Source organism: Poecilia reticulata, linkage group LG15, assembly GCF_000633615.1.
Source record: "Poecilia reticulata strain Guanapo linkage group LG15, Guppy_female_1.0+MT, whole genome shotgun sequence".
Classification (NCBI taxonomy): domain Eukaryota; kingdom Metazoa; phylum Chordata; class Actinopteri; order Cyprinodontiformes; family Poeciliidae; genus Poecilia; species Poecilia reticulata.
This window is the reverse complement of record NC_024345.1, coordinates 14,752,939-14,771,077: the sequence shown is the minus strand read 5'-3', so window position 1 is coordinate 14,771,077 and position 18,139 is coordinate 14,752,939. Positions and strand designations below refer to the sequence as shown.

General features: G+C 38.6%; 1 protein-coding gene across 43 annotated transcripts in view; it reads left to right on the top strand.

Moving 5' to 3' along the window:
* kcnma1a (potassium large conductance calcium-activated channel, subfamily M, alpha member 1a) overlaps positions 1-17,888 on the top strand; it is a 159,275-nt gene extending 141,387 nt beyond the window's left edge. For 19 of the 43 annotated variants that reach the window (XM_017308915.1, XM_017308917.1, XM_017308919.1 and 16 more), the window contains 8 exons: positions 748-861; positions 2,073-2,156; positions 4,446-4,576; positions 7,610-7,804; positions 8,234-8,352; positions 8,449-8,673; positions 10,977-11,005; positions 13,335-17,888. In XM_017308915.1, the coding sequence (XP_017164404.1) occupies positions 748-861; positions 2,073-2,156; positions 4,446-4,576; positions 7,610-7,804; positions 8,234-8,352; positions 8,449-8,673; positions 10,977-11,005; positions 13,335-13,486 (1,049 nt within the window). In that variant the 3' untranslated portion in view covers positions 13,487-17,888. The remainder of the gene's footprint in view (positions 1-747; positions 862-2,072; positions 2,157-4,445; positions 4,577-7,609; positions 7,805-8,233; positions 8,353-8,448; positions 8,674-10,976; positions 11,006-13,334) is intronic. The other 24 variants (XM_008429456.2, XM_008429428.2, XM_008429463.2 and 21 more) reach the window with 3 other exon arrangements.
* The last annotated feature ends 251 nt before the right edge of the window (positions 17,889-18,139 follow it).

Here is an 18,139-nt window from a genome sequence, read left to right as displayed (position 1 = left end):
TATTTCATGGTTCTGTGCCGCACCATAAAAGGTTTTCAGGATACACTTCACCAATTTTATCGTAACAAAATGAACAACATATAAAATTTATGTCTGCCCATAGATGGAGGGATGTGAATGCTAAAGTTGTCTTTGCTGACCCCTAAAAGCACAGTAACTATCAGTTTTTAAGCAGGCACCTTGTTCACTTTGCTCTTTTTCTTTTATTCTTCCTCCTAATCCACACTCTCAAATTGTGCAGAAAGGGGACATAAAAAACTAAATGCTAGGTGAGCTGATGTGAGCAGAATATATAAATATAGAGACCTTGGTGACATGCTCATTCTTATGACTCTTTTGAAGTAAAATACATTTAAAGTTGGAGTAGATTTTTTCGCCTTTTTCCCCTTAATCTTGACTGTAATTTAACAAAGAGGCACTACTCTGCAGGGCAAAGTAGTACATAGAAGCGCCTTGATATATTTTTAAAATTTTTTAAATTTATGATATACGTGTGAATAATAAGTAAGTAATTTGAAAAGTTTAACACAATCCAGTTATCTTTTATCCACTTTTATCCATCTGCCACAAAACCTTCATAAATAAACCCAACTAGTTTGTAAAGCCTCCCTAATGTAGAAAAAAAGAAAATAATACACAGATGCACCCTTTACATTTGCAACTGTTTATAGCCTGAATAACAAAAAGTTTGCTAAAAGTTAAATGAGTTTTTGGTTGTTCTTTGTAACAATGTATTTCTGTCTTCAGGTTTCACGCCTCCTGGAATGGACAGGTCATCTCCAGACAGCAGTCCAGTACATGGCTTTGTGCGTCAGGCTTCGGTAACCACCGGATCCAACATCCCCATCATCACAGAGCTAGGTAAACCAGTTTCCACCCACAGATATCGCATGCCATACCTTGTAACCTCAAATCAGCTCATAATTCATTCCCAGACATTGACAAACAGAGCTGATAGTTCAACAACCTCATCCTGCTATCAAAAGTTCCAACTCATTCAGTGTCAGATTGACTGAGGAATGCGTCGTTTGGAATTTTTGCTTCCCTTCAAGTCTGCCTTAAGGTTTTTTTTTGTTTTTTTTCCCTACATTTACTCGATGTGGATAGTTGCTTTCAAACGACAAGTTGATTTGAAGATGTCAGGCCGGCACTTTTAGGACAAAAGCTCCATCTCCTGCAATTTGTTCACTAATGGACAAGAGAAACGCAACCAGATGGAGAGGGTGAAGGAGGGAGAAAAGGTAGAAGGACAAAAAGTGCCTGGGTTGCAAAATATGTCCATTTATTAATAACAATGCCACTGGTTGTATTCCCACTGGTGAGGGGGACTCATGAAACTTTCAGATCTCTAAGGGGCCTTCTCAAACACCAGAGACTAGCTACTTTGTCTCCCCTGACCCAATTAGGGAGCAATAGAGCGTGAGGCCAACTAAGAAAAGGCCAGACAGAGAAAGCTGCTACCTAATGCAACCCGGCCATTACCCGAATGGAGGTTCTCCCATTACACTTTCTGACCACAAAGATTATTGTCCGAGTCAGGTTGGAGTCACTCACTTAAATGGTAGCAAGTACTGGCGTTGCGCCGCCGCATTCTTTCTCGCAAGAATCAAATCTAGATGTGATAACATTGTCCCACAGATGAGGAACGAGCAAGAGGGGAGAGAGCCTTCATGTCACGCTGGAACCAGGTGCTGTAATTACACTGTCATATCTTCAGGGTACAATGCCAGGAGCAGATTAAAGCTCAAACATAAAAACACTCCCTATCAAAGGTGCATGATCAATTTTCCTTGCATGCCGTGTGAAAAAGGTTTGTTGGTGGATAAGACCTTGTTTATCCCCTGTTCTGTGCTACCGTGGTAAAACTGATTGCGGTTTTAAATGGTTAGTGCTGTGACACCTATGGCTTTATATGCACTTTAATCCAGAGACACTGGAGAACCATGAGCGTAATTCTGGAGTCGACACACCAATACTTTGACATTTTTTTTTTTTTTTAGAAAAAGCCTTTGAAAGTGTTTCAATAACAACAGCATCTCTCCCCCCTCTCTGCACTGTCTCATCACCATTAGCTAAACCTGGCAAACTACTGCCATTGGTTTCTCTCAGTCAGGAAAAAAAAAGTGGAACCAGCATACAAATGATAACTGAGCTGGGTAAGCTGAGCCTTTGTCCTCTGCTGCCGTCAGATCCCTTGCTCCACTGCTTGGCCTCCTCATCAGCTTGTCTTGATTTATCTGGCTGCACTCAAGGCCCTCGTTACTCCCATGGCTTCACTTTAAAAACATTTTTATTCTTTATTCTAGTTGAAATTGACAGCCCTTTTTTTTTTTTTTTTAATGATTTTGCCCTCCTTTTTTGTGTTTCCAATTCATCACTAGCCCTTTGATCACGTGCGGTCTGTCCTTGTGGCTGTTTTCATAGCAACATGCTGCCCTGCACCTCCACTCCACTTCCCGTTCCTCTTCCAAACACTCTTGCACACTGGGCTGCCCCACCTCTTACCCTATTCCATCGGCTACTCCTTCGACCAAGACCCAGTTGATTCATTGTCACTTTGATTAACATTTTAGCTCTACATCTTACAGAGAATAACTAGGGACACACAACAAATCGGGGTTACCGACAGCGTTGACCAATTGTAATCACTTATTAAGACATTGGTGAAGTACAAACTAGCACAAGTAAAACTGGGCCAATATCAATACCTGATATCTGTTTCCATTTTGCTGTCATTTGCGTATGTTCATTTGGCAGGAAGGGGAAGGGTTTGGCCATGAGGTGTTTTCATTGGCATGTAATAGTGATAGTAATGTAGGGGAGGACTGCGAGCTGTTTAACCGGAGACGAGAAGGAATGTCAGTGTTATGGTTGTTGTTGATTTTCTTTTTTTTTTTAAAGGTGTTGCAAGGATCAGAAATATATCTGATATATATGCACCATAGCAACAATACTAATATTGGATATTGATATTGACCCAAATTTTATGATAAAACACAGTGGACTGACATATTTTTTGGCTTTCATTAGAAAAAAGCCAAAATTGGCAAGATATATAAATCTGTGTGTAAAGAATGTATATGTTTTGATTTAAAGTACTACATCACTTAAATAACTATTCAACTGATAGTTTAAATTCTAGTTTATTGTGATTCACCTTCAGTGACGACACTTCAGCCTGAAATCCAAAACACACTGTGATGTGATTCACGCTGAACCATTTCACTTAGCAGACCACATCTACACCTGATGTCAGTGTGATAAAACTGTGTTGTTACCTGACGCACCATTTGAATTTCAGGGAACAGGTAAACATGTAAGTTTCTCCAGCAATGATGATGTGACAAACACATGCATCAAGGAAAACTCTGAAAGTCAAAGCATGATTTGATAAGTGCACGATGTCCAAATGTGACGTAATAGCCATTGTTGAAGTTGCAGTAAATTACGACGAGAAGTTTTCTTCAGCAAAGCGATTTCACCGGCAACATCCTGCTAAATTTGATCCCTCTTGATTAAATGAACTGCAGAGAGCAACGATGCTTACGATATATTGCACGAGTGGCGTTGTGAAGAACAACAAAATGTAATGCATTAAAACTGACTGGGTCCTTCTGCAATGGTTACTACTGTGTATGAAGAAAATGATGTACAGGAAATACTTCTGAAGCTGTGTGTGAGAATGTCCTGCATGTTATGTGAAGGAAACATTCCTTCACATTCAAGCACTAAGCTACCATTAGATATACAGCTCCATTTACATTTACTGAAACCACTGATAGAGATTTGTTAAATGCTTTCAAAGAAATTCATGTTTCTGTTGCGGCAGCATGATCTTACAGTAAAGAAAGTAAGCTAAAGAAAGTTAGTCATATAAACCATTAATCACCATTTGAACCTCAACCTTTTACACTTTATTTAATCTTCAATTGTTAAAGCTCATCAAAATATTAATGAAATGTTATTTTACGATCTCTTGTTCTCCTGGGGTATAAATATGATCGGACACTGACATATTTCTACTACTAAACTAATACTACTAAAGTAAGGGTGATGCGTGTTTTTCATCATAAGACAGGAAACGAAAATGTAACAAAATAGTTTAATTTTGCCTATTTGTACAGTTGTTGCTAATTAACAGCTTTTTTTTATGTGAGATTATGCTACTGCCAAAAAAGACAAGATGCTTTGCACCTTGTCTTTGTTCATTTAGTTTTGATCATTTTGATGGTTTTTTTCTACTGTTTTTAATTCAGGGCACAGTGTTTAGGCCATTGAAAAGTATCACTTTTGAACAAATTAACACAATTTTTAACACACCCGAGTCTTTTCCTTTTACACCCAAAAGCAAGATAAACTAAAGTTATACATTTCTCTCAGATATGCTGGTGTGTGTGGCCTTCACTTTGACCTTGTCTAACTCAGCTTTTCTTCCCGTCTCCCAGTGAATGACTCGAACGTTCAGTTCCTGGACCAAGACGATGACGACGACCCGGACACGGAGCTGTACCTCACTCAGCCCTTCGCCTGCGGCACCGCCTTCGCTGTCAGTGTACTCGACTCGCTGATGAGTGCGGTGAGGTTTTCAACGTGCTGCAAAAGTGCTGTGATTTAACATTTCACTGCATAGTTTATGTTGGAGCTTGTACTGTTTTGTGAGAGCCCTTTCAAAGTGACACACATGTTAAAACGTCATTACAGGTAGTAATATTAGACACTTCCAGTGCATCTGAAAAGTATTATAGCACTTTGCTTTTTCCACATTTTGTTGCATTACACTCCCAGCTGTATTAGATTAGTCTATTTCCACTGAGTTTTTTTGGAAATGTATTAAAAATAAAAAAAGCGAAACAATCACATTTACATAAGTACTCATAGCCTTAGCTTAATAATATTTTGACGAGCTGTTTTCATCTATCATCCTTGAGATGTTTCTACAGCCTAAATGGAGTCCACCAGTGATAAATTCAGTTGACAGGACTTGATATATAAAGGTACACACCTGTTTGTATAAGGTCCACACTTGACAGTGCAGGTCAGAGGTCAAACACCAAACATGAAATCAAATGAATTGTCTCTAGACCTCAGAGACGGGAGGTTTTGTCTTGAGGCACAAATCTGGGGAGGGATAATGGATGGATGGTTGCATGAAGGGATGTGAAAATGGGTGCAAATATATCTCATCCAACCTGAAAGGAGCTTGAGAAGAACTGTATAAGAATGGAAGAAGCTGCCTGAAGATAGGTTTGCTAGGCATCACTTTCAAAAGGACAAGAAAATATAATTGCTGCCAAAGGTGGATCGACAAAGTAGAAAGCAAAGGCTGTGAAAACTTGTGTTTTTGTCGTTTTATTTTTATTTTTTTAATAAATTGGCAAAACCCTAAAAGAAATCCAAACTCTCTTAGTGAGTTATTTGTGTCTAAAATGTGGAAAGAGATGAATACAATTTGGATTAAAGATGCAACGTTATGTAGCGTTTAAGAGTTTTGGTAATTGAATCAGTTAAGCACATTGGTCACATCCACCTGCCAGTTCTATTGATGTCTAAAACAAAAATTTTTTTACATGACTATCATAAATTAGATTTTCAAGAACCTCATTAGATCTTTAAACTCTAAATGAATGTTGAAGGTTAACCACAACAGTGATGACACAAGCTTGGCTATAACAGACCAAATGAAACCTCTTCTATCTTTTGACAACAGCAACGCTCCAGTGGAGATAAAATTACGAAGGAGATGGAGGAAAGTCTTCTGTAAATCCTCTGCCCCCTCCCCCCCCATCTCACGACCAACCATAATTCTTTCTCTCGCCATTTGCTGGTGTGATGACTTAATTCCTGCAGTCGTCCAGTTGAATGAGAGGTTAGGGGGCCGAGAGGTGCTGAGCTGCGCAGGGAGTAAAACAGGCGTCAGCTGTAGTCTAGAAGTGGTCAGAGGTGAAGCCGGCTAATGGACACTGCTCATCCATCATGAAGCTCTGCAGGCCTGTCAGGGGCCCAGAGAGAGGCGCTGCCACTCTGGCCTCGCTGTCGAGTGACATCGGCTGTCTTAGCGCAAGGAAAAAGCCGGGCCTGAACAGCTTGAAGGACAAGTGAACCAGACACCTATAGAGGCCAGTCTAACTGGTGTCCCAGAAGAAAAAGGAGATATTGTTCAGTGTGTAGAACAGCATTCACACTAGACTAGTGACAGTTTAAGTACTTTTGCTTTTTTGGTGTGCAAAATGCCCATGGACACCATCAAATCAGAGAAATATTTGTATTTAGGTAAAAAAAAAAATAAACTATATAAAAGTCCTTTTTAAAAAGTAAGTAAAAGTGTTTTGGTTTATCAAGGCTGCTGTATGTGATCCAGAATTAATAATTGATTAACACACATTGTCCATCAATGGAAGGTTTTATGCCTTTTCTTTAAAGGTAAGACCTTCTTGACCAACTAACCTTGAGCTAAAAGCAGCTTCAAGGAGCTATGCAGAAGGTCTAAGAGGTTTGAAGTTAAAGAACAGGCAAGGACTTTCAGAAATATACTCAAGCTAATCCATGCTAGGTTATACAAAGCTAAATACCAGCTCTATAATTTATAGCCGGTAAGTGGAAAATGCTTGTCCACTTTCTGAAGTATATAATGTTCTAAAAGGAAAACTCAAACTTTTTTATCTGACTGACTTATGAATTAAATAGAGTCTTCGCTGGCCCAATAGGGCCTTTAGTAAGATCGGTTCTGGGAACGCACTTTCAGTTGAGACCAAGATCCACTAATATATCTGTTAAATTGTTCTTTGATTATTTGCATGCTGCACAAACTCTAAAGCTGGGCTTGTTTCCTTGTTTTACTCACTGGATCTGGCATTTGTATCTGTTGCACAATGTTTCAATACTGATGCTGACAATAAGGGCAATCACCAAAAATGATCAATTATTTATTTTGTAACGTGTAACATCATAGAAACAAGCAACACTAATGATCTGGCAGCATTAAATTATGACTATATATTTGCTTGTATACGTTGTCCGTTCTTTTCCAAGTTTTCAGTTGTTCCAAATTTAAAATATACTAAAAGTTTACACTTCACATAATTCCTCGATTTTAGATATTACATTTTATGGTCTTTTCAGTCCATTTTATATAGTCAGAAAATATTTTAGGTGGTACAAAAAATATTCACAAACAGAGGTTGGACAGCACTGTATGTCTCAAAGTTGCCCAAAATTTTAAACTTCAATGGGCGTTCATGTTGTACTTTGGACTGGGAACTAAGAAAACTGGGCTTTTAAATGGAGCATATGAATCGGATATAATTTATATTTAAGACCCAAAATTGATCTGGGGGCTACAAAGAGTGGCCTAAAAAATAAAGTGAAGCTTTTTAATTTTTTTTTCACTATTTCTCAGTTGTCAGACTTAACACAAGGGAATGTTTTTAAGTTTTCATCAGCTCATTTTTCTTTTTCATTTCTTTGCAAGGAGACATGGTAAAGGTCAGCATAACTGGCTGTCGGTTTATTCCCTTCTCATCTGACACCTCTCTCTAGTGGTGACGGGGGGAGTTTTTTTTTTTTTTTCTTTTTTCCTTTTTAACAGAAAACCCATCTGTGTTCTCTCCAGACATACTTCAACGATAACATCCTCACACTAATCCGGACACTAGTCACGGGAGGAGCCACGCCAGAGCTGGAGGCCCTGCTGGCTGAGGAGAACGCTCTCAGAGGAGGCTACAGCACACCACAGACGCTGGCCAACAGAGACAGGTGTCGCGTCGCCCAGCTGGCCCTGTATGACGGCCCGTTTGCTGACTTAGGGGTAAGCAAATGCTTTGAGCGGAAATGACAACGTTTTGGCATTACCCAGCAGCACGCATCTGGTCGCCTCTGCTTGTCGCAGTCCTTAATCCTATGCGAGCAACAGTAATCACGAAAAGCAGGCCTCGGTGGGCGGAGAACACTTTGATAGAGGACAAAGAGTGCTGCAAAGGAAACACCAAGTGAATTGGTTCCAGCCTGTTTTACAAGGTTTTATTGTTATTCAGAGCTTCTAGTTCTGCAGATATTTTTGTTTTCCTCTAGAATAAATTATGGTTTGGGGCACAAACATTGTTGATTGCTGCAGTCTCTAGTGCTAAAAGTTGACATTCATTTGGAATTAAAAAGCAAATAAAGAGCTGATTAATTTTACTGACAATGAAGGAGTTCATTAGCTGACATGCTTTTCTTTTGTTGCATGTTGTTACAGGACGGTGGCTGCTACGGCGACTTGTTCTGTAAAGCCCTGAAAACGTACAACATGCTGTGTTTTGGGATCTACAGATTAAGAGATGCTCATCTCGGCACACCAAGCCAGTGCACAAAACGGTACAGTGTCGGAGCTTTCTCTTCACCAGAGCTCATCGTCATTGGGAATAAAATGAGTCGCGCATCAACCTTTCCGATGTTTCTCGTTTTGGCCAGATATGTGATCACAAACCCCCCGTACGAGTTTGAGCTGGTGCCCACAGACCTGATCTTCTGCCTCATGCAGTTTGACCACAACGCTGGCCAGTCGCGGACAAGCTTGTCCCACTCTTCCCACTCCTCCCATTCCTCCAGCAAAAAGAGTTCCTCTGTGCACTCGGTGCCTCCCTCCAACCGGCAGAACCGCAGCAGTAAGAGCAGAGAGGCGAGGGAAAAACAGAAGTAGGTGCCACTTGTGTGTGCCGTGTGCTGTCGATCTGCATGTTAAGTGTTTTACTCGTGACCTGTGTGTTTTAGCTGTGTGTATTTGTGTGCAGGCTGTGATGACAGATGCAGTGTAATGTGTGGTTTGTGCTGTTTTTACTTTTCTTCACAATCATCTGCATGCAGTTTTCACTCTCGCATCATAGCGATCATAACAGGACAAAAAAAAAAAAAAACATAAAATCAATAAAACTGCTAGAAAAATGGTTCACACTTGTTTCTTATTGATTCTTGGCATTGCATATAATTTAACTTCTTGCTTGGATGACACTGATTGTTGTTGGAAACAGGCTTATAGTAAAAATGTAATCATAACAAACATTTAGTATGTTGTTGGCTCTACCTGTTCTGTGTAGCTGTTTCATGTCTAACTTGGTGTATTTGTGCTGTTTGTAGTTGTTGTTTAGTGGTTATTTGTTCACATGATCAGTTCCTAGATCATGGTTGTAGTGTTTTGTGATGTGTAGTGGGATATACTGAGAATAAAGGAAATCTGGCTTTTAGATACAGTATACTACTATTCATAAGATCATTCACCATTAGCAGTGTTGATATTTTCTCAATCATGGTGCATCTGTTGTGCTTTTTTGCATGTCCGTGTTTAACAAGGCTTTTATTTCCTATTCTTTTTATAAGTCAGTTCTAAAATGATTTCAAGTTTAGTATAGGATTCTTACTTCTGTTGCAGCACCCTCCACATTTATTAGTATCCCTGGTAAAACAAAGTATAATAACTCTTTAAAAAAAATGTATACTTCATTGAAGTAGGACAATCTCACACTAACAAAAAGTTGAGTAAAGTTTTCATATCTGGAAAACAAGATATGCTTGTTTTCAGTACTTTTGCCAAAATTATCTGGACCTAACCAGTTCCTTTAAAATGAATGTAACTTGCAAATTAATCAGATTATATATTTGCTTACAGCATAAATAATTTTTTATTAGTAGTGCTTTACTTCCTTAGTTTCCCTGGAACATAAACACGGAAGTGACCCAAAAACCTGAAATTGGAAAGACTAGAAAACATCTGATTCAAGTAAAGCACAAGTGTGTTGATCTTATAAAATGGTGAGTATCTAAAAATTCCCTTATCTGTAGCTGCTTGTTAAAATTTTAAACTAGATGTTAACATACACTGCATTAAATCACACATAGTCTTGTTTTAAACAAAGCACTAATTTTGAATAAAATGTTTATATATTCGGTCATTTGGTATAACTAGAATTATTTTTAATTTTTTAAATGCTGAAAAAATGTAAGAAAATTTTCTCAGATTTCTTTTTTACTTCACATTTAGAAGTTTACATTCATTTTATGCAGTTATCTTTTAAACTGTATGATTTGTGTTAAATAGTTTTTTGTACGTTAGTGTCTTTTCAGCTGTGACTGCAAAAAATTCGCCATGGGACTGAACTAAAGGCTGCTCAACAGCATTGCCGAGTGCTCCCACATTGTTCAGTCTGGACTGCTGAACTTTGGCATCAGTGCATAACGCCACTGACGACAGAAATCGCAACAGAAAAGTCTACAGCTCCAATTTGAGTTAATACAGTAGAAATTTATGGATGAGATTCAACCAGTGGAGAGGACAAAGTCAGGAAAAAATATCTGAGGACAGAGACTTGGATATTTAACAAACTGGCAACGTCTGGAAACATTTAAAAGTATTTAATCTTGAGCCTAATGTGCCATGTAATCTACCTCAGTGGGGAGCAGCAGCTCAAAAACCTAAATTTAAAACATAAAATATCTAACACTAAAATTAGACATTGCAACTTCTGATCCAAGTTGCAGTGTCTTGGATCAGACAGCATCTCACGTAGATTGAGATTCTGTCCACTCACTGAATAAATGTTCAGTGTTAAATGTTGAATTTTTTGAAAAAATTTTGTGTCTATTGTACTGCGAGAAATTAATTTATTATAAGCCATAAGTCAGGCGGTGCAGATAAATGTGAAAGGTGCTGTATTCATTTTCCGCTCTTTCTCCCCTAAAATATTATGCTTGAGATATGAAATTGAACTTTTAAACCGTGACACAAGATACTAAAAGCATGCAGATTTGTTTTGGTTACACTCAGAATTTACCAAAGTGAAGACGAGATGCTCTCAATACATCTTGAAATTAAGATGTATTAAACTGCCCAAATGCAGAAGTAACAACATGCAAGCTTTAAATAGAGTGGTTAGTCATTTTGTCCGTTGTGTATTGACTGTAAATATTACCTACTTACAGTAGAATACTTACCTCTTTTTCTGAAGTGCAACAAGGATGAATAGAATGGGCCAAGGTATGCAAGTTAACGATTCTGCATGACTTAGCAACTTTTACTTGGGGTTCTGCTTCATAACTATGTCCCCTGCGGATATTGTTATGACGAGGGGAGTTTGTTTCCTTTATTTTTCTTCTCCAGATGTTGAGCAAACCATGCCTCAGTTTAAGCTTTGCTTTCATGTAGAAAGCAAAATGTCTGCTGCTGCTCCTGCCTCCTACCTGCCATGACCAGGCCCATCTCCACACTGCATGAGGCTGAGACAATACCCTCCCCACTTTTTTTGTGTTTTCCTTAGTTGATGATCGAAGTATTCTTTTTCTCTGAAATGCATTCTTTTTAACATTATTTTTCATGCCCCCTTTTATGATTTGTTTGAACTTGGGATGATTTGCATTGTGTGAGAGGTCTGTGTGTCTGTGCATCTTCCCTCTTGTTTGAATGCTGTCAGACGACTCGTAGCAGGCTTTAAGATGTCACACATATGTTCCCATGCAGTGTTGTAAGATACTGTTTTTTTTCTAGCAACTGTTTAATTAAAGCACAGAATGGCAACAAGTTTTTAAGCTGCACAAACTCGCATGTTAACTCACATGTAGGTCAGACTCATTTATATATCCCCCTCCCCGATGTAGTGAATTTACTTACCGTTTCACAGAATTTAAAAGAAAGTGTGTCCAGCCCTGTGCCATCGGTCACACTGAGAAAGTGGGAGGTGTGACCAATTTAAAGTTTATATTAAAGAGGGGGATATGAGTCTGTAACTTTCCTCCTTGTAACCATGTTCACCTGATATGCTGGTTAGAGGCGACATCACTAAGTTACCGTATCAACAGAGGACCGCGGAGAGAGATGGCAGACATCTTGCTTCACCTCGGGCACGATTCTGCACATCAAATGTCTGTGCTCTAACACACAGCCCTGCAGCCTTAAACTTGCTGATGCACGCGCAGACACACGCAACCTCACAAATGAATCTTCTCACATGCAAGCCAACACACACACAGACAGACACATTTCTCCACCTAGGAAAGTTAAAATTTGTCGTTGCAACTTAAACCAGAAAGGGAGATGTGAGGAGTGGAAAGGGGTTTACAAACTTCTGACAACTGGCAATGCACTCCTCACTCACCTCAGAAATGTACTTATGTACTTACATGGAAAATGTGTTTCTAAAACAATAACTATTTTTGTTAAATCTGTGAACTCCAAATTGGTTTTAGATTAAAGAGTTGTGATTATGATAAGCTTATGTTGATCAGTGTTTCTGGGCCTACCTCTTTGAGGCAAACTATTTTGCAAGTGTAGCAGGTTTCCCTGCTTCAAAGGGCTTTTGCAAGGCTTAGTAGAAGCTGTTGAAATAATTTATCCATGGTAATTGGTTGCATTAGAGCAGAAAACCTACTAAAACAAATTGGGCTGTTTACCCTGAGAAGCAACACTATTCCAAACTATATTTTGCTTCAACAGTTTCCATTCCTACTAGCTTTTCTCAATTGATTTCTTTTGTATTAACTAACCACAGTGTCGGTATACTATTACTTTTTGCTTCCAGCTAGTTATATGCAAAAAAAAAAAAAACACACACACAAAAGACAATACAAGGTTAAATTCTTCCTGACCATGCCCAATTTATAAACAGCATGAAATGGAGGTCTTTCTAATGACTTCAAGTCTCTCTGCTTTAGTGGCATGTGCTCAGAAAGTGTAGTGGTAAACACTTTTAGTATATTCTAATGGTTTTGTAGGCTTTGATATTCTTAAACAGTTGGATGGACTTTTATTGCTGCTTACGATATCTTAAGTCGATCTTGGTGATCAATATGTTAAAGCTCACAGACATGTTGGGACTATGTGACAAACATTAAAAACAGAGAAAACTCTGCAACAACTATATTTACCACAATATTCTACAACAATACATACATTTCTGTAATGGTACAACCTAAACTTCTTGAAGCAAGAGGTTTGCTACATAAATTTAAAACATTATTCTTAGTTCTATATTTTGGTGGAAACCAAAATCTCTTAAAGATGGATGTCTTAAAGCCTGTACACATAACCAAACGTTTCACTCTGTAGCACTGAAGCAACAATATTATTACTGTCTTTTATCCAACTAAAATGGATATTTTCACATGCTTTCAAAGATGTATTGAAAATGTATGCCACTGTGTGAACTTCAAATTGGCTTTCATACCTTACACTTTGAGATTAACCGCAAAACAGTGCCATGCCAATACTGATCTCACTTAAACTGAGGCATTTTGGTTGTGAGTAACCTGACGTTGCAAACGTTTCCAAGCTAACTCGACGTTTTCTTCCTCTTCTGCCTTGTTCCCTTTAGAAAAGAAATGGTTTACAGATGAACCGGAAAATGCCTACCCAAGGAACATTCAGATCAAGCCCATGAGCACTCACATGGCCAACCAAGTCAACCAATACAAATCCACCAGTAGCCTGATTCCACCAATCAGAGAAGTTGAAGATGAATGCTGAACAGGGGCATGAGTGTTTCTTTGCTTACTCGCCAGACATCTGTGCGCTCTGTCTGAAGAGACGAACTGAGATCACCAGTGGAGATGTGACGATAATACCGATGGGGGTATTGAAGACTGACACACATTTTTCTTCACTCTTTCTTCCAGTCAAGGGTTGGACAGAAACACGGACAAGGGACGTCCCGTGTGTATACCCTAAATGTTAATTCCATACTTTGGACTCTGTTTAATTTACAAATGTATCCATAAAGATGTACATAATGACAATCAAATAAGGACTGTACAGCCCCTTCCCTCTAGCACTTTTTTTGGAATTATTTTAAGAATTGACAAGAAAAAAAAAGTACTTCCTGTTATTCTTTGCAATAGTTCACTTCTTCACAAGACCATGGATTAAGGCAGTGGTGAGTTATTGGAGAATGAGGATTCAAGCGATAAGCTGACAATATCATTTCCCAAAGATCCAACCCAGATGCGTCGCGTAAAAAACAGCTGGGTTCATCGTCATCATATCTTCTGTCTGCTTCTGTTTTCTATTTGCACTAAAACCAGAAAAAAAAAGGCTTCTTTTGACAGAACAACTGGAAGCGTCACCCCCCTACCCCACCCCGCCAGCAAATTGTCTCGGAGGAGATTTGCATATGGATGGAAGGAAGGAGGAAGAAAAGAAAGGGAAGGGGTGCTGGGCTTTGGATGCATACTAATCTTGTTCTTCGGTTGTTATCCATCATGTTGTTACTTATGGTTTGCAGATTTACCTTGAATCATCACTTTGAGCAAGAGCATTCCAGCCCTGCAGAACATAATCACCTTGCAAAGCAGAAATCTATTAACTCAGAGAATGGTGCAATGAAGGTTCATGCTTCCTTGAAAGACAACTCTGTACCCATGTGTTTTCTGCAGATATGTCAAATACCGAGGCTGAGATTCACATTCAACCTCACATGTGTGCCTAATCCCTGTTTATAGGACACAGTGGCGGTTCCTATACAAATGGTACCCTAGGCAAGCCCCTTCGTCTGGATCCTCAGAGGAATAGAAGGAAAATGGAACAGAATATTTCAGCAGTATTCAATGAATTTCTGTCCAGTGTAGACATTTACTGTTCAGCAAATTCAGCCTAGGAATTTTGGATTTTCAACAAATCCAGTCGAGATCAAACAAAAATGTTTAAATTACCAACATCAGACATTTGTAAAGTGTGTTTTAACTCTATTTACGCTGCGCAAAAAAGCTTGGTGGCATTCTGCTGCCCTGCGCAGTGGGCCGTGGTCCACTTTAAAAACCGCCACCGATAACACAATAACCGATAACACAAACACTATAGTGTTTGCGCTATCCGTCATCCATTAAGTTTAGTGTGTAAAAGTGTGCATCTCAGCCACTTGTTTCTCCTGTGTCAGTGTAAAGCATCCACCCTAACCAATGCATACAGGCTGCACCAATGTATGCATTGGTGCAGCCTGGAGGGAACTGCATGTATGATCTTAGTACTAAAGTAAAGCTACTAACAATGATAAAAACTAGAGGATTTGGATCTACAATTAGTCAAGTTGCATTAAAGTTGAAATGAAACATCCCCAACTATGGTTGGTCTAGCAATGAATGGCAGCTGACTGGCGTTCCTAAACATATCGCCGTGGCATCTGCGGCAGACTAGGGATCAAAAAGAACAGTGCTGCATTTTTCTGAATGTTTTTTTTCCTTGTTTCACCCTAAAGTTGGTCTCTGTAGCAGGAAATGCCACATAGCGCATAATAGTGGGCATCAATAGGCCCTTCTTTGATCTGAGACACTGCCTGGCACAGGGTTGGCGCAGAGGCAGTTGAGAGCTTGGATGTTCTCTGCAGCCAATCCAGATGTCGCATCCCTCAAAAGTTTCAGAAGTAGACCAGCTGCGCTCTATCCTGTAAGACTCAACCATAGTTGGTGGAAATGCAACAAGTCCACAGACAGCATTGAAGGACATTGAAGATGTGCTTGTGTCCTTAATGCTGACCTGCTTACGCCTGTAGATCCAAATCCAGCTGTTGTGGACCTTCTAGAAATGTGGTGGTGGATTTCTATATTTAAACTTAATTTTATACCATAAACATAACTGATTTCTATTTATTTTTCTAACAAATAATCTAGAAGGAATTGCTTTGGAAGATGAATATTCAAAATCTTTAACATATCAATTGAGTTTAAAAAAAATATTTAAAAAGCGCTATTTATTTTCACTATCTATTTAATTCCGTCACCTGCTGCACCCTCTAACTAACAGACTGCATCGCTCCGGAGCAGACAAAACTCACAGCTCGGCTCCACTGAGTGCATGCGGAAATGAACTTGAGCTCACCTTACGCATAGTTCAGGTGCATTGTGTCTATGAAATCAAGTGTAAGGGTCAGTGGAGGTGAATTATGTTTTGGAGGGGAGGGGGGAGAGGAAGGGAATTCAGCAACTGGAGTGAAGAGTCAAAAGAAGATGAAGTTGCTCCCACTGTGTCCAGGCCAGAACTAACTGACCTTCAAGAAACATGTTTGACCTAAATTAGGTCTCTAGTGTGGGGAAAGAAGATGCGAAAATTACAGCACAGTGTGCTAGTGTTTTCATGAGACAAAATAATTTAATAAAAATAAATACATATGCCTGGGAGATGCTGTTTGTTTACTGCAGTGATTCTCTTCTCTATAGACTGTAAAGGAAAAGTAACTCCAAACATAGGAGACCCTTTTGGAATATGGAAAAAAATATATATTGTGCTAAATATGTTTGTGTAAACTCAACCCATGATATAGAGCACACGTCTTTCTCAAACAAAATGATCCGAGCTTAAGTGTTTGTCTATTGGGTGTTAACTATAATGGCGCTTCATACACATTGTCCTGAAGTGAACTTTTGGAACTGTGATTACATCATTGTCACACATTGTAGCAAATAGATTTCTTTAAAAAAAAAAAAAAGGAGTAAAATATTTGTAGAATTGGGATGTTTATAGCAGATTTGCTAGCCTGAATGCTAAGAAATTATTAATGTGACAATGACACAAACTGAATTGACAAATTTATGAATTAAAAAAAATAAATAAAAAAAATAAATCTTGGGTTTTATTTAAGAATGCAGAGACTATTTAAGGAAAAGTAAGATGTGGTTAAACATCCGAGATAGAAGGTAGCACCAATTCAGCAATGATTATCAAACGAGAGAAGATTGTTAGCTTTCCTGGGTTTTACTTTGTTATAATCCGAGATTTACATTCCATTTTGTCAGCTTGTCATTATCTGTCACAAACTGTCACAACTGCTTCTGATTTGTTTACATGGTACCTTTAAGGCATTTAATGCTTCAAACTGACAACACATGAATTTATTTTCCATATACTTAATGACTGTGCTTTTTTCTACCTGAGCCCCCCATCATGCAAGTCATTCAAACCAGCGTTATGAACAACACTGGATTAAGATGTATCTTCTTCCTACACTGTTAGCAATGTCTTTGTATTGTATACCTCTAAACCTTTTTTTTTTTTTTGAAGTGCCATGAATCTTTTGTTTGAGCGAGCATCCTTCAGTCATCCAGTCTAGTCCCAGTGCTGTGAGAAACAGTCTTGTACTGACATGGAGAACATCCAAGCCACCAAAGCCTCCATGCCAGTACAGTGCCAGGCAGTGCAGTAGGTCAGAAGAAGGGCCTAGAATTAAGTCCCACTAAAGCGAAAAGTGGCATTCAGGCGGTTGGAGCAGAGAGTAGGAGTTGGAACTTGGAACCCCCGGAGGTCAAATCATGCATATCGTCTCTGCTGCAGGTCTCGTCACAGTGTGCAGTGAGATATGGATGACTGAAGGATTCACACACAAGTCCGTAGATGTTATGGTTTTCAACTTCTTCAGTTTGAGATCAAAGAATATGTTAATGTGGTATGTTGCATTAGTTTTATTTTCAGTATTATTGTTTTTATTTTTATTTTATTTTATTTATTTTTTTGTCGTAAAAGATGGGTATAATTTATTTGCAGGAGATTGTACTAGATATGATATATAAGATGGGGAACGGAGGTAGGTCTCAAGTCTTAATAAGACATTAAAGTTGCGTTCAGCACTTTTGTCCAAATAAATGTTGCTTTTTATCATTTCAGGAAGATTTCAGAATATTACTGTTGATTATCCCAGGTAGGAGTTGTTGACATATTGTCATTGCAGCATACAGGAGTCTGACATAGCATTCTATTTAGTTTGGATGTGTTTTAGATATGAAGGATAAACGGATTATTTGATGGTGCTGAGTTGATCTACCTGACTCTGTCAAATATAATCTGCTGATAAATATTCTGTCTTGTACAAAAAGTTTGTACATAGATTGTACATGGTTTCTTTTTGTATTTTCTCAAATTAAAATGGATGTATTTGTGTTCTAAGGTTTGGATTTCTGTCTTTTTTTTCTTGGCAGAAAGTTTTTCTTTCCATTTTATTCTACACAGAAGGGACCATAGTATAGGAATTTACTAACATTTGCAAATGAATAGAGGTATATTTGGTGCACAGAATATATATATATATTTATGGAAAAAGGGGTGTGAATTCTTTTATTCAGCGTATGTTACATCTTGTTCCAAACATAAAATCACACTGCTTTTTGCTGGCACCAGATTGAATTACGTAGTTATTAT